The 26446-nt window shown below is 41.0% G+C and overlaps 1 protein-coding gene across 10 annotated transcripts in view; it reads left to right on the top strand.

Moving 5' to 3' along the window:
- TNS3 (tensin 3) overlaps window positions 1-26446 on the top strand; it is a 177400-nt gene that overhangs the window by 147532 nt on the left and 3422 nt on the right. For 9 of the 10 annotated variants that reach the window (XM_030445319.1, XM_030445318.1, XM_030445320.1 and 6 more), the window contains 10 exons: window positions 3178-3349; window positions 5004-5611; window positions 6254-6340; window positions 8885-9016; window positions 11390-11485; window positions 13939-14016; window positions 15931-16008; window positions 21170-21338; window positions 22099-22167; window positions 22275-22301. In XM_030445319.1, coding sequence (XP_030301179.1) covers window positions 3178-3349; window positions 5004-5611; window positions 6254-6340; window positions 8885-9016; window positions 11390-11485; window positions 13939-14016; window positions 15931-16008; window positions 21170-21338; window positions 22099-22167; window positions 22275-22301 — 1516 coding nt within the window. The remainder of the gene's footprint in view (window positions 1-3177; window positions 3350-5003; window positions 5612-6253; window positions 6341-8884; window positions 9017-11389; window positions 11486-13938; window positions 14017-15930; window positions 16009-21169; window positions 21339-22098; window positions 22168-22274; window positions 22302-26446) is intronic. The other variant, XM_030445326.1, reaches the window with a different exon arrangement.

Here is a 26446-nt window from a genome sequence, read left to right on the forward strand (position 1 = left end):
TGTTTTTTTATACTTGTTTCTAGCCTGGGAATAGTTGTATAGAGTTTGCATTCTTTCTGCAGATAACATGCCTTGCTGCCAGTGGCTATTCACTCTTAGGTATTTTACACCTGTGAAAATTGTGTGTGAAGTTAAATGCAACATGACAGGGGTCCTTCCCTCATGCAGCATTTGGTGTTCTAAAGGTAATAGCAACAGTTCAAGACCCAAAACAGTGAAGAATTAGGTCAGTTACTTGAAGCAAGGGCTGTTGTTGGCAAGAGAAAGAAAGGAATTTGCTGTGTAAATGCTTTAGATTATCTTCTGTGCACATAGCTGAGGTCGCATTAGAGTAGAAGATTTTAAACTATTTCAGAAGGAGTGCCACTCCACTTCTTGCCCCAGGATTCTTGGGGAGTGGCATTCAGTGACTCCCCTACGTAGTCTGGTATCAGGAAAACACACAGAGGCTAAAAAACAAGCAAACAAATTGAGTTAAATTTGTGGTCATAATTCCCATGCCCGAAAGGAATGCATTAACCTCTCCCGTGCAGCAGCAGAGTAATCTCAGCCTGCAGTGTAACTGGTAAACATCTGCAGGTTCATGTGCAGAGATTAAATGTCTGCATTCAAAATATTTTGATTTATAGGTGCTGCCATAGGTAGATTCAGCTGCTTTTAGACTAGTGAAAGTTGTGTGACTAAGTCATCTTCAAATAATTGTTTTTTTCTAATATAATAGTTAAGACAAAGTAGTTATTACCTTACTATGTACCTAAATAATTGTTTGGTTTATTAATTTAATATCAGTCTTTATGATACTTGGTTAAACAGTCAATCTTTGTAATACTTGCATAACCAGGTACCACTGTTGTCAGTAGGAATATAACCTGAATCATGGGTTTATGCCACCAGCTTTTTCTGACTGTGTTTGCACCGGTACGAGAATGACTAATGTATCTGATCTATTAGGTAGATACAAATTCAGATTTCTCTAGCTCTTCCACACCACAGACATACCTGTTGTACTTTCTCAAAGCTCACTTTCATGGCTGGCGTGGATATAGTTAAAGTAACGTGTGTAGTTAAGATTAATGCATTTTCTAGTATTTCCCTCATTTAATTAAATATTTGCTCTATCCAGTATGTATGTTATGTGAGGAATTTAAATGGTTTTCATTCAGGGCACTGATCTGGAGATTTTCTTATCTCAGGCATTTTTTTAAAGTACCTTGCACATCTCATTCTAATAGTAGCAGAACCAGGCTCTACTGTGCATTAAAGGGAAAAGATTTATTTAGAATTGTTTCAATAGTGATCACAGAAATAGTGAGAACCATCATCCTTGCATTAGAGAGAAAAGGTGCATTAACATGATCTTAACTATTGGTAGGGCTGGAATGACTCTAACTTTCTTGCATGTTTTTTGTCCCTTGGTATTTTGAGGTCTGTTTGCAGAAAAGACTAAGCTGAGATTCTCAGAAAGCACAGTGTTAGGGGTGGGAAGGGACCTCGAGAGACCATTGAGTCCCAACCTCACTGGGCAGCTGTTCCAGTGTTCAGTCACCCTCAAAATGAAAAAGCTTTTTCTTATCTTACTGGGCTCCAGTTCTGCAAGCATTGAGGTCAATGGAACTATTCAGGTCCATGAAAGTATTCAGATGCACTCTCATCTTCATTCCCTTTGATAAGTTTTTTTTCTACACAGTGGTATGTTATCTCAAGCCTTCTCTTCTCCAGACTGAACAGTATGAGGTGTCTCTCAGCCTCTGCTCCTGTGAAATATTCTCCAGTCCCAGTGGTGCTGCATGCATCTTTGTGGGATTGTGCTTGACTTGCTCAAGCAAGTCTATGTCTCTCTTGTACTGGAGAGTCCAGAAATGAGCACAGGGCTCTAGATGTGGTCTTACTCATGCTAAGAAAAGAGGAGGGATCAGCTGCCTTGACCTGCTTGCTAGCAACACTCTTTCTGATGCCATGAGGTTGCATTACTCACTCGAGGTCAGCTTGCTGCCCATTAGGGTCCCTAGGTTCTTTTCTGCAGTGTCTTCCAGCTAGTCAGCCCCAACATGTAATGGTGCCTTCCCAGGTGCAGGAGTTTGCATTTCCCCTTTTTGAACTTCTTGAGATTTTTCTTGGTCCATTTCTCCCATTTCTAAATGACAACAAACATCTGTCTTATCAGTCACTCTTCATAGTTTTCTATTGTCTGCAGACTTGCTTATGAAACTCTATTCCATTATCTAGGTTAATTAAGGTGTCGAACAGTATTGGCCCCATTATCAGTCCCTGAGGTATCATTCTGGTGACTTACCTCCTGTGTCCTTGGTGCAGCTGGTCACAAGCCTCTGGGCCCAGCCATTCAGACAGTTTTCAGTCCACCTCACTGTCCATTTATCTAACCCATGCTTTGTCAGCTTGTTTATGAGGATGTTATGGGAAATCATTATAAAAGTCTTACTGAAGTCAAGCAACATCCACCGCTCTTCTCTTAGCCACCAAGCTGGCCCTTTCAATGGAGAAGGCTATCAGGGTAATTAAGCATGAATTTCTGCTTTGTAATTCTGTGCTGACAGTTCTCAATCATCTTCTTCATGTGTTTGGAAATGGTTTCCAGGTTTAGTTGCTCTATCATTTTCCCAGAGAGAGATGTAGAACCAAGGATGTAGATTTTGCCTGTGGTCTCAGGGGCCTGAGATTCCCAGAGGCCTCTTACTGGTAAAGCCTGAGTTGAAGAAGGTTTTGAGTACCTCAGTGTTTTCTGTATATTTTTCTACCACATCCTCTGTCTCATTCAGCAGTGATGGTGTTCATGGGAGGTCTGAATTAATATTCCAGTTTTCTGTCACTTTGGTGTTTAGCAGCATATTGATGGTGTGTATAGTCACATAGGACACTTAAATAGACATACTTGATCAACACTGTGGAGTGCAAAACAACTTGGTCTGTTCTCACTTCTAAGGCTACAGAATTTACCCAGTAGAACTGAGTAGTAAAATTCTGTATTCTTTATTCCCTCTACCATTTGTCCTGTCAGGTGTTTCCAGCAATCAACATAATGTTGGTTATTAACAAAATCTTAAAGCTCAAATAAACAAAAACTCAAGAGAAAAACATATTGGTTTATAAATACTTCTTTCAGTAGAAGGTCTGTGAAAATGAGACTTGTTTTTTAACTTATTTTTTACTTTGCTGCAGAATCTCAAAGATACCTGGAAGACATTGACCACTCTCTGGTGATGTCTGACAGCATGGTGGGCACTAACCCTACTTTGTTGAGGGCCAACATGCAGATGGATCCCTCCTTTCAGAGCTGTTTTGCATCCTCGTGTACTGTTTCAAGTAACAGTCCTATCCCAGGGGGAGAAAGGTAGGAAAACATCATCTTTATCTTATTGTTTATTTCTCATAAATACACTTTACAGTCAAAATTTTATGAATGCATGTTAATTGCAGAGCATTTGTCCCAGGACATCGAGTTTGGTTGTGACATTTAATGACGACTTTCGTCACCAGCTGACATTTACCACATACATAGATGTTATTTATATTTCAGGAACACAATTACCTTTGAAGATAAGCAGGAGTACAAAAATAAATAGGAATAGATGAGGTGATTAGTTTTCCTTCTCTGTCACTCTGTAGCAACATTTCTTTGTGGCTAATTATTCTGTTGTTCTTGGATAATTATGTTCATTTCACCTTAAGTGTTTGTAATTCTGTTGATTGATGTGTCAGATGCTCAGTGAGGATTACAAGTATGTTGATAACCTCTTTATGTTCTATTTATCTTCCCAACTAATTGATTTCATTTTCAATCAGCACTTGGACTGTGAAAGAATGTTTTCATTTCATTATTATGCATGGAAATCAGAAGACTGAACAAAGTATTACACTATTTTCAGAGGAGGAGGCAATGTAACATTTATTTCTGAGTGCATATGAATTAACATCCATTAGTTATCAGTTTTACTTCAAACTTCTTCAAGAAAATTTTGCACCCTCCTTTCTAAATATTTTCTCCTGTTATTTAATCCAGATAGCTACAGCTATGGGTTGGTTTTTTTTTCTTGCAGTCAATTATGTCTTCTTCCATTTGCTTCCCCTCCGTTTCTTTGTAGCTCTTCTATTGTGATCTGTTCAAATCTACTGGTATCCATTTCCACAGCTGTAATTTTAATTAAAATGCTTTATCTTTTCCTAAATCTTATGTAATTTTTTCCTTAGCATCTCATGATGAGTTCAGTGTGTCATTTCACTTTCAGAAGCAGCTTAAACTTTGAACAGGTAGTTTATGTTCTTTAGAAGGATGTCTGTTACTCTTCACTTGAGCACATGGAATTGCTACACAGTAGAAAAATCTAAAATCTACTGTTGAAATATTTAATTGTATCCATAAAAAATACTCCATTATTGAATCAAATAACCATGGACCTGCCTCCTTTTTTTTAATATAAATTGTATGAAATTAGAACTGGATCTTGTGGATTGTGTTCTTATCATAGTCACATAGTCATTCATTTATTGTGTGATGGTGTACAGCTATCTCCTTAGTCCACTTATTTTTTTTTCTTCCCCAGTTTTTTTGTTTTGTTTTTGGTTTTGTTTTTTTTTAATGAGGATAAGGCACTCACATGAAGAAATTCTGTGAACAGATTCACTGAATTGATTCATATTAATTGTAACCCTCTCAAAGAGGCAGGAAGAGGAGTAATTTTAACTGATTAATTTTATGGACTGGTTTACTGTGCAAACTCAGAAACTGTCCCATCAGCACAACTAGGTGGGGAGTGAGATAAGGCAGAAAGTATCCACTTACACTGAAAAAACACCAGGGCTGAGTTGGAATCCCTTGGTTTGACTGCATCACCAGGCCCAGCATGTTATGAAAGAACACCCTTAGCTCTGGTGAGGTGATTCATTGCTTTCAGTGAGTTCTGCAGTATGGGTTGTGCAGTGACAATTTAAGGGAATGATTTATCTGTTCTATTTTTGTGTTCAGTTTTTGGCTTTCTTTTTCACAGCTCTTCTGCAACAGAACATCCTTGGCATGAAAGCAGTGCTCAAGCTTCTCCTTCGCTTCAGTTTTCAATGGAAAACAGCAGGCTGACAGGGGGTTATCTTGTGCCCTCTGAGTTTTCAAATGCCGTGCAAGATGTTTCTCTCTCATCTCATTTCCAAACTCCAGGACTGCAAATTGTCACCCTGAACAGCCTGGAAAATTCAGTAGCAGAGCCACAGCAAGAACCTGCTGCCAGCAGCAGTAACCAAGCCTACCTGCGCTACAACGGGGGCAGTAGATCCCCCCGGGATACGAGCATCTCTCCTAAAACTGTGAGCTTATCAGTGGCAAGTGCCGAGGACAATGGCTTTTTGACACAAAACTTTCTTACAGTGCCCTCTGGGCACAGTGGTCAGAACAGTGCAGTTCAGCAGCACCATGGGGGGAGCTTAAATACTCAACCACGTCTTCCAGAGAAAAAGAGGGCCCCTGAAGGAGACCGTTCTTTTGCCTCCGTGTCACCGTCTTCAAGTGGCTTCTTTATCCCTCACAGTGGAAGCACAATCAGCATTCCCTTCCCAAGTGTCCTCCCAGATTTCTCAAAAACAATAAGCACTTCCCCAGTGTCTGGTCAGTCCCGTGTCAGAGAACTGCAAAATATGTTAGATTTTATGAGTTTAAAGCAAGCATTTAGGGGATTTTAAAAGTAGGGAGGATAAAAAGAAGGCAGTGGGAAGAAAATGGTACAGAGGACTTGAATGTTTGCAACAAGTGGTGCCAGTTCAATGACTTTAGATGTATTATTCAGAGAACAAAGCTGCAGAATTTTTTCCATGCCTCTGGAGATGTCAGCCAAAGGCAGCCTAACTTCTGAATGGCCACACAACAAGCAAGTGGTGTGGAGTACAGGTTTTTTTAATAAGGGCTGGCTTTTCTCTGCAGCTTTCTAGACTTGTGTCAAGAATAGTTAAAAATATAGATGTCTATTCACTGGACACCATTGGGAAGCTTTGTATTCAATAAAGCTTTATAAATAGTTTTTAATTTGTTTTTTATGGATTTTTAAAAATGAAACTTCAAGAGTGCTTTCAGAATCATAGTGTGTATGGTATTGTATGTTCTGGTTCTAAAACAGTTCAGAGTTTCTCTAGGTTGGTTTTCTAGTTGTGAGTTTTCTGAAGAAGGAAGGTGATTGGAGGTTGACAAAAAAGTAAAAAAATACTTTTTTATTTTAAAAAAATTCCTGACTTTTTTTTCCTTTTTATTTCACAGAAAACACAACCGAGAAACATGTGACTGTAAAATTTGTCCAGGACACATCGAAGTTTTGGTATAAGCCAGATATTTCAAGAGAACAAGGTATTAACCAATATGTTTTCTGACATTTTAATTCACAGAAAGGCTAGATGGTGACTTCTCCTTAATTTTTTTTTTTTTTTTAATGTATACCCGTTGTCTAAAAGAAATACAAGAAGGAATATGAAGCCTAAAAGGGCCAGAAACAACCTCATTTTATTTCTTTTGTCCAAAGGCTGTATTTGAGAGTGGGTGGCAGTCAGTGAGCCTTAAAAAATACTCAGTCAGGAAATTATTACCCTAATTGAAATAACTCTAAAGTAATTTAAATCTGCCTGTGGTAGCTAGTGCAGATGTATTCTACTGAAAAGCACCAGGTTTTGGGATAGCATGTATGTGTGATCCAGTACCAGACAACTGTCTGCTTTCAGAAACCTCCTGAGTACAAATGTGCTACTCTGGCATGATGTAAGCCATGTGTGTTTTCTGAGCAGATAATTAGTTGAGAAATGCCAAATAATTAATTAGCTAGAAGTCATCATGAAGGCATCCTCATCTACCAGTCATTCTGTAGCCTGGATTTCATTGTCAGCTGTGAGATGTATTATTTCTTAAACGTCATGAAATAATACTCCCATGCAAAACAACAGCTCTATGATGTATAATACTGATGTACTGATACAGTACATCTATGTGTAGATTTATTATTGAATGAGATGGAGAAAGATTTTACTATGAATGTGAAAACATACATGTGAACTTGTCCCTGTAACAGTGAGTAAATAAAGCATTCTGGGTGCTTTGCAAATACAATTGGTGTGATGGTGCTTGTATTCTAATATTCAATTATACTGAATTGTTTTTAATGAGTTATGTCAGAACTTTAAGCTGAGATTCTTAAAATGTGGTTATCAAAAAGGAAAAATGAGGAATTAATTTTGTATTGGGAAGGAAGTTCACAATAAGCAAAAATAGCCTTCAGCTGTTGGCATGCGATGAATTGCTATGTCTGTTTGGTTCATATTTTTGTGATAGTGAGAATGCCACATAGTGTATTGGTAAATATGAGCCAATGGAAGTGAAGGTCATAGAAACAGGTCACTAATTCATCTTAGGATGATGTTTTATTGGTTCTTTCACTCCAGTCCCCTTCCCTTTTTATACTCAGCCCCCCAGCCTCCCCTCATAATGAGAACTGAGTCTTTAAATGTGCAAAAAATATTTCCAGACTTGATGGAAGTCTAGAGAGGGTAGTAGATTATAAAGGAAGTTTAAATGTAGATGCTTGAACAAACAAAAAGAAAATCTTCCCAACTTCTTGGTATGCCTCTTTACACCCTACCAAGTAAAATTCCTTTTAAAAGTGTTTCAAGATACTGTTGCTGAGGAAGGAGAACACTTGTTCTTCATTCCTTTGCTTAATGGACTGCTCTTGTGACCAATTATTACTTTCTCCTTGCTGATTTCAAAGTGTTTTGAAAGCACCGCTGAATAGCAGGGTTCTAGATATTCGTCCTCTCTCAAAACATTACAGTTATTTTGAAAATACTTGTTTTCTGCTCCACCTGACAGTGGAGAGACAATTATGTCTGTATTTTCCTGATTTTCTTTTACAACTCTTTTTCATGGATAAAAGATGTGTGTCAAAAGTATGTGCACGTCTATGATGCAGTCAGTGCTCAGTCTTTGCAAAATACGGCTTCATGCCCTATATTCGTAATTTCCATGTTCCGTGTTACGGACTCCAGGATCAAATTTTCAAATTTGGGCTTTCTCTGGGATTTCTTTGTAAGCTTGCTGATCACTAGAAACTCTGGGAGCAAACACAAGTTATTCCAAAAAGTTGAAGGATTCACAAAAAACCCCTAAAAGTGTGAAGTACTAAGGTTTCATTAAGATCAGATGGACCTTTTGTCTATTTTCCGAGTGAGCATAAGATTTCTGGCTTCTAGGTTTGGAAGTCTGCCATAGACTCTTGCAAAGGGAGAGGAGTGGTTTGCCTGCAAATGATTTCTCCTGGTTTCATGCCACACTTCAGCAGAGACCACAGAATATAGATTAAAAATATTTCGATGCTTGGACGATCGAGGAGCAAATGCTCACATCCATTCCTTTGTTTCAGAACTAGTAAGGGAGCAAGACTGCTTTGCAGGGACAGAAATTTGGTGGTGGATGAAAATGGATCTGCTCTGCCTGTTCAAGCTGCATAGGAAAAGAAAAACAGTGCTGCCTGGTCAGCCTGGGAATTACAGAGCTGTGCTCTGTGTCGTGCTTCTAACAAGCTGAAAAACCTTAGCAGGAATCAACTGCTCTTGCACTGGTTGTAGGGATCCTGGTGGGACCTGCACATCCTTCTTAGGTTAAACACTAGGGATCTGTACTTCAGGTTTCTCTTGGAATCAGCAATCTATGAGGTTTGCACAAGATGTTTCCACTCAGATGACCTAAATATGCTTGGTTGTATTCCGTTCTACAGCAGCGGAGACTGAGAAAGGGATTTTAGTTCCCTTAGTCTGTTATTAGTTATAAATTTGCACTTCTGTAGTTTTTGGGGGTGTGCATTACTCTGAAACTGTTTTTTTTCTCTTTTTCCCATACCCCTTGTAGCCATTGCAGTTCTCAAGGACAAGGAACCTGGGTCATTCATTGTTCGAGACAGTCATTCCTTTCGAGGAGCCTATGGGCTAGCAATGAAGGTTGCTACACCACCTCCTTCTGTGCTCCAGTTAAACAAGAAAGGTACTGTATGCATTCTGTTATTTAACAAGCCATACATAGTAGGAAGTCCTTATCACTGTGTAGTATTCCTCCCTTTTCTAGTGAGTGCAGCTTTAGTTGCAATCCCCATGTGGGACCTTGTTAAATGAGACTGGTTAAGATGTTTGTTGTACTTTACAGTTTCACCATGGCTTGTAAATATGTGTTCATTGTGACCGAGTATTGTACCTAATGAATTTATTAGAAAACCAGCATCATCTCAGTAATGAATCCTCCCAAGCAATCAGAAATCTGCATTTGACCCTCATGCCAGCATGTAATTCCTTCACTTGGCTGGAAGGTCGTATATTTTTGACCCAAGGTTTTGTTTTGAGACAGTTCTCCATTATATTTAGATCTGAGGTGGTTCCCTAAAGGAAAAGTGGTGGTTTTTTTAAAAGAAGTGAGATAGTGGAACAGGCTGCCTAGGGAAGTTTTTACTCCATCCCTTGAAATATTCAAGGCCAGATTGGCTGAGGCTTTGAGCAACCCAGTCTTGTGGGAGGTGTCCCTGCCCATGCAGAGGGGTTGGAAGTAATAATCTTTAACATCTGTTCCAACCAAAACCGTTCTATGATTCTAAGTGATGAAATACATCATCTCCCCCAGCTCTAGTGCCTCCATGTGTAACTTGTGCCTAATAGTTGTGAAAGGTAAAATGAGAAGAACAGATGGAAAGCATGAATCAGAAACTTGTCAGCCAGTATCAGCCAGTGATCTTGGCTCCATTTGTGCTACTGCAAGGGTAGTGGGGTGGGTTTCATTGTTGCAGTTTTCCTTCTACAAAGATTACTACATACCATTACTAAATCCTGCCTGGTGAGGTAAGCAGATGAGATCACAGGAAATCAGTGATTATGCAGATGTGGGTTTGTCTGGTTTTGGTTGATTGGTTGGCTGTTGTTTTTTTTTAAAATTTCATGCTTATTCTGGGGCATCTAGTCCTACTCTAATCTGTCTCTGTTGCAGTAACACTTTCAAATTCTGTACACTTAATCTGGTATCTTGAGACAATTTTGAATCAAAAAATGCCATGTAATTCTTTTTATTGCCAAGAAACAGTAGCAGAACCACTGCAATGTCTTGTTCATTAGGAGTGTACTGGGGTAATGGTAGCAAAAAGGAGGCAAATGAGACTGTAGCATTCTTCCAGTTCTTGCTCTGTGATATTTAGGTTTTTTGGTTTCCACTATTTCATTCCAGAAAACACGAAAGTGTTCAATCTCCTTCAGGGTTTCTTCTTCCTGGCTTCCTTTTTCCACATACTCCTGTTGTCACATTTTTAATATTGTGAGAGCATAAGAGTATTCAGTGTGTGGTTTGAAAAGACAATATTTGCAGTATTTGCTTGCATAGAAGTTTCTGTTGTCCAGATTAATGCCTTAATTTGTGTTAGTCTGAAAGTCAGACTTGATGTAGCAGGTTTTCTGGACAGTGTCAGATCAGAGTCAAAAGGAGCATTTGTGTTTGTGGCTCTTTTGTTAAGGTTTGAATGATTGGGTAGCTTTGTCCACTTGCTGTGAAATAATCCTTTCACTACTTGGAGAGAGACTCAGTTTGTAGTAAGGTGTGAAATACTGTGAACCTGTCTTGCAAGAAATAATGAAAGTTTTAATTATATGTGTACATATGTATGTATGTGTTTAGAAAATGCTGAATCTCAAGGGAATTTTTATATGCCTCTCGGACTTTGAATCTCCTCATTGTATCCAACTTAATAGTTTTTATTTGTCCTAGATTCCTGAGAGATAAAATTTGTCTTTAAAAATCTGGGGAAACTTGAGTGCTTCATGTAATTGTTTTCAGGAGCAAAGGCTTAGCATAAATCTGCAAACAATTTTAAACTTTAAAATTCACGTAATTGGCATAATTACCTTTGTGCAGCTAAGTGTTCTGTTGTTTTAATCTGGAAAAGTTCTTCAGGCAGGACTGTCACTAGAAATCTTGACTATTTTAACATACTTTTAAACCTTATCACATTGGATATATGCTCTTCTACTGAGCAAGTGCATCAGAATTTCTAATCATTCATATTCCCAGTTTGTGCTCCTGCCTGCAGTTGGGATTGTGCTCGGACCTTTTGGACACCAGTGTATATTTGGATGTCAGTCCATTATGATGATAAAACCTTTCCCTCTCATTGGCTGAAGTAATCTGTTTTCTTGTTTGCTTTTTGAAAAATGGACTTTTTACTACAGCTTGTAACCTGTCAGCAGAGCAGGTCTAATTTATCTCTGCATGCTGTATATAAAAGATTTGGTGGTAATGTGAAAAAGTGCTTCATTAAGACCTGCTAGTTTTTGAGACTGTTGTCTGTTCGTTGCTTCTGTACATGAATTTTCTTTTTCAACACAGCTGGAGATTTGTCAAATGAACTCGTGAGGCATTTTCTGATTGAATGCACTCACAAGGGAGTGCGCTTGAAAGGATGCCCAAATGAACCATATTTTGGTGAGTACTCTGCATCACAGGGACATGGTTTGCATTTGCCAGAGCTGCTTTATAGCCTTGAATGGAGTGCATATGAGAGAACACCACTTTGCCCAAGTCCTGGTGGTTTCTGGAGGTTGTTTCTAGGAGTCTCATACCTGAAATATATATGTGGGGCACTCTAGCCTAAGTGTACATGACCAAGCCTTGGGTGGTCAGCCTTGTCTGCCACTGCTGCTGCTGACAGCTGAGCTAGGTAACTGTGAGGGGTCTTATGATTCTGGACCTTTGCCTTATTTTGTCCTGTGCTATATTGATACTAGCTGGCTGCAATGATACCAGAGTGGGACATTCACAAAGTACATTATGCTGCATCAGCCTACATAATATAATATAATTAAAGTGCGTTACCTGTGGTGGCAAACGTCCAAAATCCTATCCAGCTGCTCATTCATTTTCCCTTGTCAGTGAGGCAGGAGGGTGTCACGGTTTAACTCTGGCCCGGCAATTTACCAAGTGACAGATGCTCTCTATTAATCTCTCTCTCCTCCCTGATAGAAAGGAGAGAGAATAAGGGAGAGATTCCTATGGGTTGGAAACTAAACTGCACAGCTTTAATGAAACAGTAATGATAAATAGGAAAAATTACCAAATATATACAAATATACAGGAAAATTGATGCTACGTTCCTTCCCCACTTTCCCCCCAGTCCCCCAGTACCTCTCACATCAGCACCGAGGCTGCAGGGCAGCCCTGGGAAAGTCCAGGCTGGACTCCTGGAGTCAGCAGCAGTCGGGAACTGGAGGCAGGAACACACAGATATGGGCTGGCACGGATCAGGACCACAGGCACAGAACAGATGGAATCCTTCCGGGATGCCGGATGAAGGAAGGGAAGCAGGAAAGGCAGGAAGGGCAGGCAGCAGGAAGCTGGAAGCTCTTGTGATGCCTCAAATTTATACTGAGTATGACGTGTGTGGGATGGAATACTCTGTTTGGTCAATTCTGGCATCTGTCTTGTCTGTTCCTCCCCAAAGGAGGGCTGCAGGTGTGACCTCTTTATCCCTCTCCTTCCAGAGGGCAAAATGTTCCTCAGAGCTGAGCAGTGTCCTTGGCTCTGCACACCAGTCTCTGGCCATGACTGTAAACATGGAGTGTTATCAGTCCTAGGAGCACACACTGTCTGAGAAACTTGCTGTTAATTTCAGCAAGTGCAACTACTTACAAGAGACTTAGCTGAAAGCAAAAGTACAAGACAGAAAATCACCTTTATCCTGGCCCAAACCAGGACAGAGGGGAAAATAGGATAAGAAAGTTCATGGATCAAGAGATAAGTCGCTAACCAATTACTGCTGTGAGCAAAAAAAGACTAAACTTGGAGAAAATTAGCTTATTTTTTTCCTGTTAAAAATCCCAGTTGAGCTAATGAAATGAGATAATGAAAACAAAGAGAAACATTAAAATAACACTTTTCCTTTTCCCAAGCTCATTTTTACTGCTTTCCCCTATGCTCCTCATCCCCACTGCAGGCAGTGCAGCAGGGAGTGGGAAGTGTTACGGTCATTACAAAACAATTCCTCTCTGCTACTCCAACCCTCTCCCTTTTTTCTGCTGAGGTCTGGCCTTTCTCCACAGGCTGCCATCCTGCAGAAAAACAAATATGCTACAGCATGTGCTATCTATGGGCCACAGTTCCTTCAGTAAATGTCCATCTGCTCCAAAGTGAGGTCTTCCACGTGCTGCAGGGTCAGGAATGTCAGTTTGGGTGCCTGGAGCACCTTCTTATCCACCTTCTTCTCTGACCACGGTGTTCACTCTGCTGTGCAGCCTTTTCTGCCCTTTCATATATATATTTTCTCAGCTGTTGCTCAGGGGCTTCCTGTAGTGGGTATACTGGAGCTGGCTGTGTCTGGCTGGTGCAGCCCTGAGCCACTTTCTGCAGATGTAACCCTGCAGCCCTCTCATCCTCTGCTAAACCAAATACATCCTTGAAATGGTTGTCTGTGCTAAGATGTGCAAGTGTAAAATGATAGATCCTATTTGAAGTAAAGGTGGATTGAATTTTGGCAGTGTTTGGCATGAGGCTTATTTCAAATCAGAATTTTAGCCCATTGTAGTAAAAGTTAAGAGCATTTCAAATAATTTACCAACTTTCCTATGTTATTAATTTTTTCATTTTTGTCATTTCTCCACTGAAGAAAAGGCATTCAGGTTAGGATTTAAGCAGTGTGTTTATGCAGGGGAATGGAGAATAAGATTGTGATTAATAAATGCAAGTACATCCAATTGGGACATTGCTGGGAAACATGATTACACTAAAATTGACCAAAGAAGGTCTTGACTTGGGTGCCAAGAGAATATTGGCAGAGGAGGGAGGCCTCATGATCTATAAAATACTTGAAAGCCAGTATAACTGTTGTGTTATTGTTGTCCACCAAGTTAACTCTGCATGTCTTGTACCTCTTCTGACCACAGGGAGTTTGACAGCTCTGGTGTATCAGCATTCCATCACTCCACTGGCATTGCCCTGCAAGCTTCTCATCCCAGACAGAGGTATGCTTGTTAAATTACAGAAGAGATATACCCAGCCAAGCTCTGATTCAAAGTACCAGTGTTCAAAGGAAGCTGAACATGTTACAAGATCTAAGCAAGAATGCACAGGGAATGAGGCTGTGTTTTAAAAGTGGTCCTTCAGTACTGCTGATAGCTCTTATCCAAGCTGTAGTTGTGAGCAAATGAGGACTGTGATATTCCAGTCATAAACATGTATGTGTCATGAAAATTTGCATGGTAATTTAGCATGTAGGGAAAAAAAATTGTATTTCCTGTCACTAGTGGTGTCCCCCAGGGATCAGTGTTGGGCCCAGTAGTGTTCAGTATCTTCATTGATGATTTAGATGAGGGGATTGAGTCCATCATCAGCAAATTTGCAGATGACACTAAGCTGGGGGGAAGTGTGGATCAGCTGGAAGGCAGGAGGGCTCTGCAGAGGGACCTGGACAGACTGGAGAGTTGGGCTGATTCCAATGGGATGAGGTTCAACACGGCCAAGTGCCGGGTCCTGCACTTTGGCCACAACAACCCCATGCAGCGCTACAGGCTGGGCACAGAGTGGCTGAGAGCAGCCAGGCAGAGAGGGACCTGGGAGTCTGGATTGACAGGAAGCTGAACATGAGCCAGCAGTGTGCCCAGGTGGCCAAGAAGGCCAGTGGCATCCTGGCCTGTATCAGGAACAGCGTGGCCAGCAGGTCCAGGGAAGGGATTCTGCCCTTGTACTCAGCGCTGGTGAGGCCACAGCTCGTGTACTGTGTCCAGTTCTGGGCCCCTCAGTTCAGGAAGGATATCGAGGTCCTGGAGCAGGTCCAAAGGAGGGCAACACCAAAGGCTGGTGAAGGGATCCAGCACAAGTCCTGTGAGGAGAGGCTGAGGGAGCTGGGGGTGTTCAGCCTGGAGAAGAGGAGGCTCAGAGGAGACCTCATCACTCTACAACTCCCTGAAAGGAGGGTGTAGCCAGGTGGGGGTTGGTCTCTTTTCCCAGGCAACTCTCAGCAAGACAAGAGGGCATGGTCTTAAGTTGTGTCAGGGGAGGTTTAGGTTGGATATTAGAAAGAATTTCTTTACGGAGAGGGTGATCAGACATTGGAATGGGCTGCCCAGGGAAGTAGTGGATTCTCCATCCCTGGAGATATTTAAAAAGAGACTGGATGTGGCACTCAGTGCCATGGTCTGGTAACCGCAACGGTGGTTCAAGAGTTGGACTCAATGATCTCTGAGGTCCCTTCCAACCCAGCCAATTCTATGATTCTATGATTTCTCCAGCAGTTCCTCGAAGCTTTCTCTATTATATCCAGGGTCTGGAGTTCACAGGGGCTGGTCCTAGGAGTAAAGACTGAAGCAAAGAAGGCATTCAGCAACACTGCCTTCTCTGCATTCTGTTATCAAGGCTCCTACCTCATTCAGCAGTGGGCCCGCATTTTCCCTGTTCTTCCTTTTACTACTGATATATTCAGATGCTGGTTTTCTATATAAGTATGAATGGAAGGATTATGTTGTCATCTTCTGAACAAAATGCAGTTTATTTCATTGTACAAAGACAAGGTCTTTGTCTCTAAATCAGTGTAAATTATACAAATTAAATGAACAAATGAACAAATTAAAATTGCACTATTTTAAAAAATTAAATCAGTCATATGTGTCCGTGCAGCATGTATTGTGTATGCCTTCTAATTTGAGGAAATAGAAGTTAAACATCCTTTCTGCAACACTAGAAGAAAAGAACCTGATGCATCACAAAACCCATATGAATTATTAAAGTTGCAAATACAAGATTGTTTCATGTTTCTGTCCAAGAATTGTCCAGTAGATGAGACATGAGTTGTCAACTCATATTTGACCGCATGGATTTATTTGTTCATTCAAGTAAAAATAAGAAATGGTCAATGACAAAACACTTTTTCTGTTTTGCAGATCCTTTGGAGGAGATAGCAGAAACTTCTCCACAAACTGCTGCAAACTCAGCAGCGGAACTTCTCAAACAGGGAGCAGGTTTGTTAAACTTTTTCCTTGCATTTGACTGTCAACAAATTTCGTGTCTTACAGGCTGGAAGAAGCTGAAGGTTAGATTGGACAGAAGGGTGTTTGAAGGGTGCAGTTAAATTTAGAGTGCTTTGTAGAAGCTTAAAGTGAGGAGATGTGTTCATTTATTTCTGTTTTCTGCAACCAGCTCCTAAGTTCTGCTACCCTGTGTTTGCTTTCCAGTTGTGTCTTCCTTGAAAATATGAGGTACACATAGGTTTGTCCAAGGGAAGCTCTTAAGTGGTAACTTTGATTTCACAACTGATTATTATTTCATGACTGAAGATATTTTCAACTTGCAGTTGAAGAGAAGAGGTTCATGAGCTATGTCTGATGTCTGCAAAAGGCAACCAAGGAAAGTCTTCAGTAGGGTTAAATAGTTCTCAATGTAAGGGTTGGGTGCTGTTTAGTAGATACTGATGCATAGTGCAGCAGCCATTCTGACAGATTTAGTTGTCTTACTCTGAGCTTACTGATGTGGTAGAAGAACCCTGAGAAGATTACTTCCAAGTCACGTTATGGTATGCATTGGTACTGTCTGTATCACTCTCCAGTCGAGGTGTTTGCAGCAGCCGTGTAGAACATGCTCTGCTTCTCATCTGCTTTTTGTGCAGCTGCCCCAGAGATGTCTTGTGAAAATAGCCTATCTGAGGAAGTGTGGTGGAGTCCTAGTCTACCATTATTGAACGTGGTGCTCTGGGTCCCTATTTGTAATCTTAAAAGCAATTCTTAGTAGAAATGCAGCCACTGTGTTATTCCCTGTACAGCTGATATGCCCAGAGGATCCTGTCCATTCCCTCCCATGATCCCTGTTTTTCAGGCTCTTAGGACTTCCCCCCGGGATCTATCTGTCCACCTTATTAGTCCCATTAGAGCGGGCACAAGCACTGCATTTGTTACTTTGCTTTGAGTTCAGACTACCACTGAAACCATAAGCAGAAGTGTTGTGGCCATGCTGCCTTTGTAAGAACGCTGCCACATAGCCCTCACCCATTTTAGGGCACTTCTGAAGGGGGCATTGCCAAGCTGAGCAGCTGCAGTCAATCAGGAATGTATGGTTGGGGAAATAGGAAGCCTTTGCAAGGCTGTGCCAGGAGTGACCGTGTGTTATGCTTTCTGTCTGCCAGTGCTGGTGGTGATTGTTGTGGCTAACAGGGTAGAAAAGGATAATGAATTTTTCTGGAGCTTTCCCTCTTGAAAACCCAGCAAAAGAAGCATCTGTTGTCTTTTGATAAATACTGGTTTCCCCTTGCTCAAGCAATGCTTTTCAAAGAAAAAGAAACAGTTCTTCTTCGGTTGGCGAAGTAATCAGATGACTCTTCTAGGAGCTGTCATATCATGGGTAATTTGGGAAACTTAGTACGTTTTTTCCCTGTTTTGATGTTGGTTTTGCTCTTAAACAAAGATTTGGAACCTAAATAGATAAATTAGTTATGACAGATTCTCAGAAGTTGTTTTTGCCTTGCTACAACATTTCACATGGAGCATAGCATTCAATGGCTTCATGTCCAAGGGGAGATCAGTGATGAGTGGTGTCCCTCAGGGATTGGTATTGGGACTGGCACTGTTTTAACATCTCTGTTGGTGACAAGGATTGTGGAATCAAGTACACTCTTAGCAAGTTTGGTGATGAAACCAAGCTATGTGGTGTAGTCATCATGCTGTAAGGAAGGGATGTGACCTTGACAGGCTTGAGAGATGGGTCCCTGCAGACTGAGTGAAGTTCAGCAAGGCCAAGTGCAAGATCCTGCACCTGCATCATGGCGTTCCCAAGCACAAATAGAAACTGCATGGAGAGAAATTGAGAACAGCTCAACATATTGCTCTATGCCCCCACACCCCAGAAAGCCAGCTGTATCCTGGGCTGCCTCAAAAGAAGTGTGGCCAGCAGGTCGAGGGAGGAGTTTCTCCCCCTTTGCTCTGGTAGTACTGTGTAGTACTGTGTCCAGCCCCCAACATAAGAAGGATGTGCAGCTCATGGAGCAAGTCCAGAGGAGGAGCATGAAAATGATTAGAGGGCTGAAGCACTTCTTCAGTGAAGAAAGTCTGAGAGAGTTGTGGTTGTTCAGCCTGTAAATATCTGGGGAGGTCTTATAGCAGCCTTTCAGTACCTGAAGGGGTGCTGCAGAAAATTTAGGGAGGGGTTTTACAAGGGCATGTAGTGATAAGGTTTATGGTTATGGTTTCAGAATGGAAGAGGGTAGATTTAGATTGGATATTGGGAAGCAATTCCTCAATGTGAGTTTGGTGAAGGACTGGCACAGGTTTCCCAGGGCAGTTGTGGTTGTCTCCTCCCTGAAAGTGCTCAAGGCCAGGTTAGATGGGGCTTTGAAAAACCTGTCTAATGGGTTGGCATGAGATGATCTTCAAGGTTCCTTCCAACCCAAACCATACTTTGATTCTCTACATTTTTATATTTCAGAGGTCCTTGTGCAGTCATAGAGACATTCAGGTTGTGGAGCTCAACACTGAATCATATACCTGTAACATGTGAAGTGTTTCTTCTCTGACTGTGCAGTTTAGTCAGAGCAGATTCATTTTTTCCCTCTCACTCTACAAGCAAAGAAATGGTGTGTTTTCCCAGAATGATAATTTTTATAGCTGTCTGAGAAACCTAATGAGCATTTCTAGTCATTTCCTAAGTACAGAATCTGAGCAGAAATCTTTAGCTTCCTAGACAGTTGCAATTGAAGACTACAAACTATGCAGAAATAAAGCAGTCTTGCTTTATTAACTTTCCTGTTCAGCAGCTAAATTTTCTGCCCCATAAAGGTCCCACCTCTTCACATCTTTTTCCACCAATATGGTCAAGGAACAAAGTGTTCTGAGCAAAGCACATTCACAGCCTAAAAGCAGCAGGGGTTACTCAAAATGGCCACATTGTGTAGCTATTGGTGGTACCATGGATGTGACAACAAAGGGCCACTTGTGGAAGCCAGAGTAGCAACACTGAAGGGCAGCTGCATTGCATGAAAGACACAGATGTCTTAATTTTGTTCTAGTCTTGAGTATGATTTGTGTGGAACTGCTGTTATTTGATACCCTCTGTGACCATGAGTGATGTTCAACAAGAAATCATTCAGCCTACTCGTTACCTTTCTTTTCCTGTAATCTGGCTGTTAAGCTGACATGTTTGCACTTCCAACACTTTTGAAAAAGATTTTATTTATTATATTTTGTTCTTCAGTACTGAAGGATTTGACTGTCTTTGGTGACTGCTTTTGAACTATCACATTGAGAGCAATCTCGACAAAATGCTGGGCTGTTCCATTTAGAAACAAAACCTGAACACAGTCTATTGGTACCAGTGCAATGTGTGGCAGAAGCATAAGGGAAACCCTTCATCTGTGTCTCAGAAGTGGTGAGGAGTGCAACTGGGAAACAAGGCAAGCTTCCTGTGGTGGGAAAGGCTCCGAGGATAATGAGGCCTTTAGATGTGTACCAAACATACACAGTAATGTTGTGAGAAGTGGAGAGCATGTGGTTTGGAATGTTACTTACAGTTTTGCATAGACATGACAGAAATCTGTTGAGCAAGGAAGGCCCAATTGTTCGTCGTGTTAAATCCCTCTCTATGTGATTTGTACAGTAACTGATGCAAACAAAAGTTACTGAAACTGTCATACCAGTGCACAAATACACTTGAGAACTTTTACACTTATAAATGGAAGAACTCAAATCTCTGGATCCCTTCTTTCACTGAATATTTTGAAGCTTGGAGTTGATCACAGAATTGAATGTTCTGTAACTGTACAATTGCTATGTTGTTTTGAAAGTGCCAGTGTCCATCTCTGTATTTGATGTAGGTAGTTACAGGAGAAAGCTTTAGAGAGATTGCAGAATACAGAGAAGCTATTAGATTTAATTTAACCTTTCACTGTAAGGCTGGCAAGCCAAGATAAAGTACTGAACAAGTGAGATATTAGCATGCTGATTTGCATGTGTCAGCTGCCAGAGTTGTAAAATTCTGTCCTGGATACTTACACAAGTTTTACCAAAATTGCAAGTCTCTAGGTACCAGTATTTAGCTATGGATGTGTTGAGGCACCCTTGCTTGTTCTGTGGAATAAGAGGGCTTTTTCTGTTTCAAAAAATCTTCCCAATCTGCTTGTAAACTTTATACCAGAGTCCCAAAATATTTAATCATATGAATAATGCTATTAGTACTAATTAATAATAGTAGTTACTGCTGTGTAATGCTATAGTATTAGTACTTCTTTTGCTAGTGCTTGCTGCAGATTTGATAATGTGACTAAGTAAAAAAAATTGGTAGCCTCAGAAACCAGCGAGCTTCTGTTTTATAGAGATACTTCAGAAGTTACTAATATCTCTGGGAGAGGAATAGAACTTCTAGAAATAAGTACATGTGGAAGTGAAGGATAGATTTAAAAGTACACAAGTTAGTAATTTGTTCTCAGATTTGTTTTGTTGCCCTAACATCAGTAAACATACAAAACACTATGGAACTACTGAAAAGTGAGCTTTCTAACAACCCTCAGTTCTTTGTGGCGTAAAAACATTTTTGTCTTGTCAAACAAATGAGTGTTGTCATTTGAATATACTTTAAATGCAAGATGTAGGTGTAAATGCAAGGTGTAAATGCTTGAATGTGTGCTGAAAAAATGTGTTTTCTCCTTGGCTGCTCTAAGTGAACTTAAAAGCAAAATACCCTCATTCTTCCCCCTCAGAAATGCCTTTGCTATAGTAGTACCTATGGGTGAGTGGCTTCTCTCTGCTGCTGTCATGCATTTATTTAAATTTCAGGACCTGTGTTCAACAGATAAATATGATCATTAGTTTAAATATAAAGGTACTGGAAAGAAACTGGAAACTGGAAATTTCAGGATCTGTGGTCAATAGATAAATATGATCATTAGCTTAAATATAAAGGTACTGGAAAGAAACGAACAGCAAAAGGCCTGTGACCTCCAAAATGATAGTCAAGCTGTGTGGCAGCAGTAGGATAAGAAAGAAAGAACACACGTGGCAGGTTTGGTAGTTTCTGCCAGTCCTCCCTGTTCGTTTCACAAAGGTGAAAAATTTATGTTTGGCTTGGTTTTGTTCAGAAGATACCCCTTTGCTTGCTGTTGGGTCATGACCTCTCAGAAGTCTTCCTCCTCTCTTATTACAGCGTGTAATGTTTGGTATCTGAATTCAGTGGAGATGGAATCCCTGACGGGCTACCAGGCAGTACAGAAAGCCTTGAGCCTGACGCTGATGCAAGATCCTTCTCCCAGCTTGACTGTTGTCCATTTCAAGGTGTCTGCACAAGGAATCACTTTGACAGATAATGAGAGAAAGTAAGCAAAAGAGGAATGTGAAGAGAATATCCAGCCTTGTCCTCAGCAAGTGTTGGCTGCTGTTGATTTGATATTCCTGGTTATGTTCTGCAGTCTCTGTCTTGTAGGATAATAGGGTTGTCTAAAAAGTGGCAGTGACAGTATTGGCTGTCTGCACTACAAAAGAATTAATGGATAGCCTGTAAAATACTACGATGCAAAGTTCATTTATAGTTATTTTGTACTGAATGCTGCTAAGGCTACCACAAAGTAGATTTGAAAGATCTGAAAACTGACAAGAACAGTCAGAAGGGAAAACAAAAATTCATAGGGTAAAAGAAAACAAGTGACAGACTTCTTCATTCTATGGGGTCTGCAAACATTCATAGCGGATCAAAGATAAAATCTCAAATTATAATGCCTAGGAGTGCTTATATTTTGGAATTTCATGTAATCAAGTTATTCACAAAGTCCAAGAAGTTGCATTTCCTCCTGGCACAATGGATTAGTTTTAGAAAAAATACATTCAGTAATTACTTTTCTTAACTTGAGGGGTCAGGTTTTTTTGTGGTTCAAAAACCTGTCATTACTTGTCTAAATATGAATTTATTTGGTTTGAGCAGTTCAGTTGGCTGGCTTCCAAAGTCACTCAGAGATAGCAAAAAGGAATAATCATCATTATTAAATTTAAATCAAATATAGTTTATTTTCCAGATCTGTTTATTGATAAAATTTTAAACATCTTAACCATTCCTAAAACTTTTTTCTTCTTCCTACCCAGACTCTTCTTTCGGCGACATTATCCGGTCAGCTCTGTTATTTTCTGTGCTCTGGATCCACAGGACAGAAAGTAAGGAAGACAAGCAGTATTTCTAATATTTTGTTTGTGTTGTTGATCTACAAAACTGAGTTTTTGTTTTTATTCCTCCTTTCACTGCTTTCTCAATGGGCTACAAGATGGATAAAAGATGACCTTTCTGCAAAGTAAGTGTACATCTGTGTACGTGTGTATGTCTCTTTTAACTGAATGTTTTAGGAACAGTGTTACAGTGATCAGTTTCTTAGTGTTCTACGTTACCTTTGTCAGAGATGTAGAAGGGAAAGCAGCTGTTCAGAGACCAAAGTCTCTTCCCACTGTATTTATCCTTCAGTCACTTCATCTGCACCTCTGCAAGTCAGGACCTAATGATGTGATGGTGGGATGTCTGGAGCCAGAGCTAGGGTGGTTTGTTGAGGTTGAAGGTCTGTGACTTGATTAAAGTTTCAGAAATCCAAACAGAGCCATTTGCTTCTCAGTTTAGCATTCCCCTTGTCCAGCAACACTAACACAAGCTTACTTGTCTCATTTAGACTGATAGCTTTTAAAAAAAAAATCCCATTCATAGTACACAGTTCAAGACACTCCTAGTAACGTGATACTAGCGTTCCCCCTTTTACCAAAGAAAAAAAACATACCCCAAACCAAAACCACCACTAAACAGAGAGAGCTCAGACACTGTTTTCTGGAAAGGAACAGAAAGAGATAGCTCAGTCCTATTTCCATTATTCTATTCACTGAGATGTGTGGCACTCAAAATCTCTCTTAGGCAATTTGTGACACACAACACACTCACCAAGATAGGTAAGAGAATAGCAGTGTTTAATCAGAGTAATGGTATTTCCCACAGCACTCTCCTGGAGAAACTGGCTGCTCGTGGCTTAGTTGGGCATACTCTTCACTGTATAAAAGACTGGCTGGATGGCAGGGCCTGGAGGGTTGTGCTGAATGGAATTAAATCCAGTTGGCATCTGATTATGAGGGGCTCAGTACTGGGCCCAGGGCTCAGTACTGGGGTCAGTTCTCTTTAATACCTTTATCAATAATCTGGACAAGGGGATCAAGTGCACCCTCAACAAGTCTGCAGATGACACCATTATGGGTGGGAGTGTTGAGGGTCAGTCAGAAGGCTGTATAGAGGGATCTGAACAGGATGGATTGAAGGGTTGAGGCCAATTGCATGAGGTTCAACAAGTCCTATTGTCTGTTCCTGCACTTGGGCCGCAACAGCCCCATGCAACTCTACAGACTTTGGGAAAAGCGACTCGAAAGCTGCCCAGCAGAAAGGCACTTGGGAGTTTTGATCAACAGCCAGCTGAATATGAGCCAGAAGTGTGTCCAGGTGGCCAGAAAGGCCAAGGACATCCTGGGTTGCATCAGAAACGGTGTGGCCAGCAGGAGAAAGGAAGTGATTGTCCCCGTGTACATCCCCCTGACTGCTGAGGCTGCACCTCAAGTACTGTGTGTAGTTCTGGGCCCCCCACTACAAGAAGGACATGAAGCATGTCCAGAGAAAAGCAACAAAGTTGGAAAAGGGTCTGGAGTGTAAATCCTATGAGGAGCAGCTGAGGGAATTGAGGTTGTTTAGTCTGAGGAAGAGGAGGCTGAGAGGAGATCTTACTGCTGTAGAGTACAGCTACCTGAAAGGAGGTTGTAGCAAGGAGGAGGTCAGTCTCTTCTCACCAGTAACAAGTGATAGGATGAGGGGAAGTGGTTTAAAGTTGTGGCAGGGGAAGTTAGGTTGGATGTCAGGAAAAACTTATTTACAGAGAAGTTTATTAAGCACTGGAAGTGGTTGAATCACCATCCCTGAATGTGTTTAAAAATAGTGTCGATACGGTGTTTAGGGACATGGTTAAGCAGTGGGCTGGTAGAGCTAGTTCAGCAGAGTTAGGTTGAAGGTTGGACTGGATGACCTTAAGGTATTTTCCAACCTGAACAATTCTATGATTCTTCTCCATGTCTGTTCTGTATATCAGATTTGTGGAAAGTAGAGAAATGCTCAGTGAAGAATCCAACATCTGCCTTGTTTTTGTTGTTTTCTCAAAAGAAATAGGGAGTTACTGAACAGTGAGCATTGTAATTACTGTCACTGACCCCTCTCATCTGTGAAAATGAATTCAGAGTGTAAATGTAGAGGAGCAAGTGGAGCTTTTCCAGCTTTGTCACATCTAGAAAATTCTAGCAGAGCGACATAGCCTGAGCCACATCCTTAGAATTTTAATGGCTCTCTCATGTAGAATCTGTCACTAAAAAGCATGCAGTTACTACATAATGTTTCTTACTGAACTTTCCAAAAGAGAGTGCTTATGTAGATACTGCAAATCTGTGAATGACCAAGCAGGGATGATAATCCAGTTTCATAATCAGAATGGTTGATATCACTTAAATCCCCCACTTTTGATTGTCCCAGAATTCATTCTGATGAGTTCTTATTGCAAATCTTATTTAAAAATTGAACTCCGTCTGAAACTGAAACAGTCTTCTTACTTACCTGCGTTTGCTTCTGTCATCACTGACAAAGGTTGTAGAAGCCATTTAATAACTCTGAAAGGCCAAACCCAAACCATTTGTTATCCAGATATAACCTTATGAAAAAGTATCTTGGGTCTTCGGTGCAGGCAAGAACTTAGGAGTCTTTGATTTTGCCTCTACTTGTAAACTATGTGTTAGATAGATGTGGGATTCTTTTTATGTTGCTTAGGGAAAATGTAGCTGCACAGTGCACATTGAAAAAGTATCTTTGGCTGCAGCTGTCCAACAGTGCCTCATAAGCTGGATTTATATTGATACACGTATATGGCCATACACAATTTAGAATAAAATAACTCAGCTTCTATTAATGTTTGTATTGTCTTGAGGGGAGGGGAGGAGAGGGAGAGGGAAAGGGAAAGAGGAAGAAAGTCACCACCAAAGGATCCAGCAATGTCCTGTTGGTCTCATGGCAGAGAAGAAGAGTGGGGGGAAGAGTTAAGAGTCTCTTTTCCTTTTATGCTATCCACTTCTTGCTTTCTTCAGCCACTAGACAGCTGTTGCTTGTTCAGTGTCTTCTGCATTTGCAGAATAAACAGCTAGGTGTTGTTCCTCTAATTGTCTCTCTTAATTAACAGCATCCAACCTTAGCCTGTCAAGGAGCTGTTTTTTCTCAAACTTTATGACTTCCCTCTTACCTCTTCTTGGGCTGTCTCTTCTCAAGCTTTATGGCTTCATCATCTATCTCTTCTTAAGGCCTTCAAAATGCTTGAGACTATCATCTCATAATTGAGAATCATCACTGAGAATCTCTCTCATTGTAGAGAGAAACATAAGAGCATCACCACCTGCAGGATTCTGCAGTCTGCGGTTGTAGGTCAGTCCTACCCCCCTACCAGGGTGTTGTTTGAGGTAAATCCTGATTGCAGCCTCACAGATTCACAAATGGAGCTTTTCCAGCTTTGTCACATACAAAAAATTATAGCAGAGCAACATAGCCTAACCTGATTGTGAGCCAGGGGTGTGCCCAGGTTGGCCAAGAAGGCCAGTAGCATCCTGGTTTGTATCACAAATAGTATCACCAGCAGTATTAGCGAAGTGATCACCCCCCTGTACTCAGCACTGATGAAGCAACACCTTGAATACCATGTTCAGTTTTGGGGCCTCCCTATCAGAAGGACATTGGAGTGCCGGAGCATGTCCAGAGAAGGGCAGTGAAGCTGGTGAGAGGTCTGGACAACAATTCTTAAGGGGAGTGGTTGAGGTAACTGGGGTTGTTTAGACTGTGAAGAAGAGGCAGCTGAACTTACTGCTCTTTACAACTATCTGAAAGGAGGTTGTAGTGAGGTGCAGGTTGGTCTCTTTTCCCAAGTAACAAGTGATAGGCAGGAGGAAATGGCATAAGTTGTGCCACAGGAGGTTTAGATTGGGTATTAGGGAAAAGTTCCTTCTCTGAAAGTGTCATCAGGCATTGGCACAGGCTGCCAAAGGAAGTGGTTGAGTCAGTATCCTTCTGTGTTTTTTAAAAGACATAGATGTTGTGTTCAGGGGCATAGTTCAGCGTGTCAAGGTGGACTTGACAGTGTTAGTTTAATAGTTGGACCTAATGACCTTAATGCTTTTTACAATCAAAATGATTCTGTCATTCTCTGTATGTATCCCTGTGGTCAGCAGCATGTCTCTGTCAGGAAACAGTACCAGGTGCAGTACAGACAGAGCAGGAGGAAGGGGACAGTCACCTGGTTTTGGCCATACTGAGCCACTTAAGGAGCACCTGACTTGGATAGTACATCTGGACCCTTGTGTTTAGGGGTCACACACAGCCTTGTCCATCAGAACA

The sequence above is a fragment of the Calypte anna genome, chromosome 2 (assembly GCF_003957555.1).
Source record: "Calypte anna isolate BGI_N300 chromosome 2, bCalAnn1_v1.p, whole genome shotgun sequence".
Classification (NCBI taxonomy): Eukaryota; Metazoa; Chordata; class Aves; order Apodiformes; family Trochilidae; genus Calypte; species Calypte anna.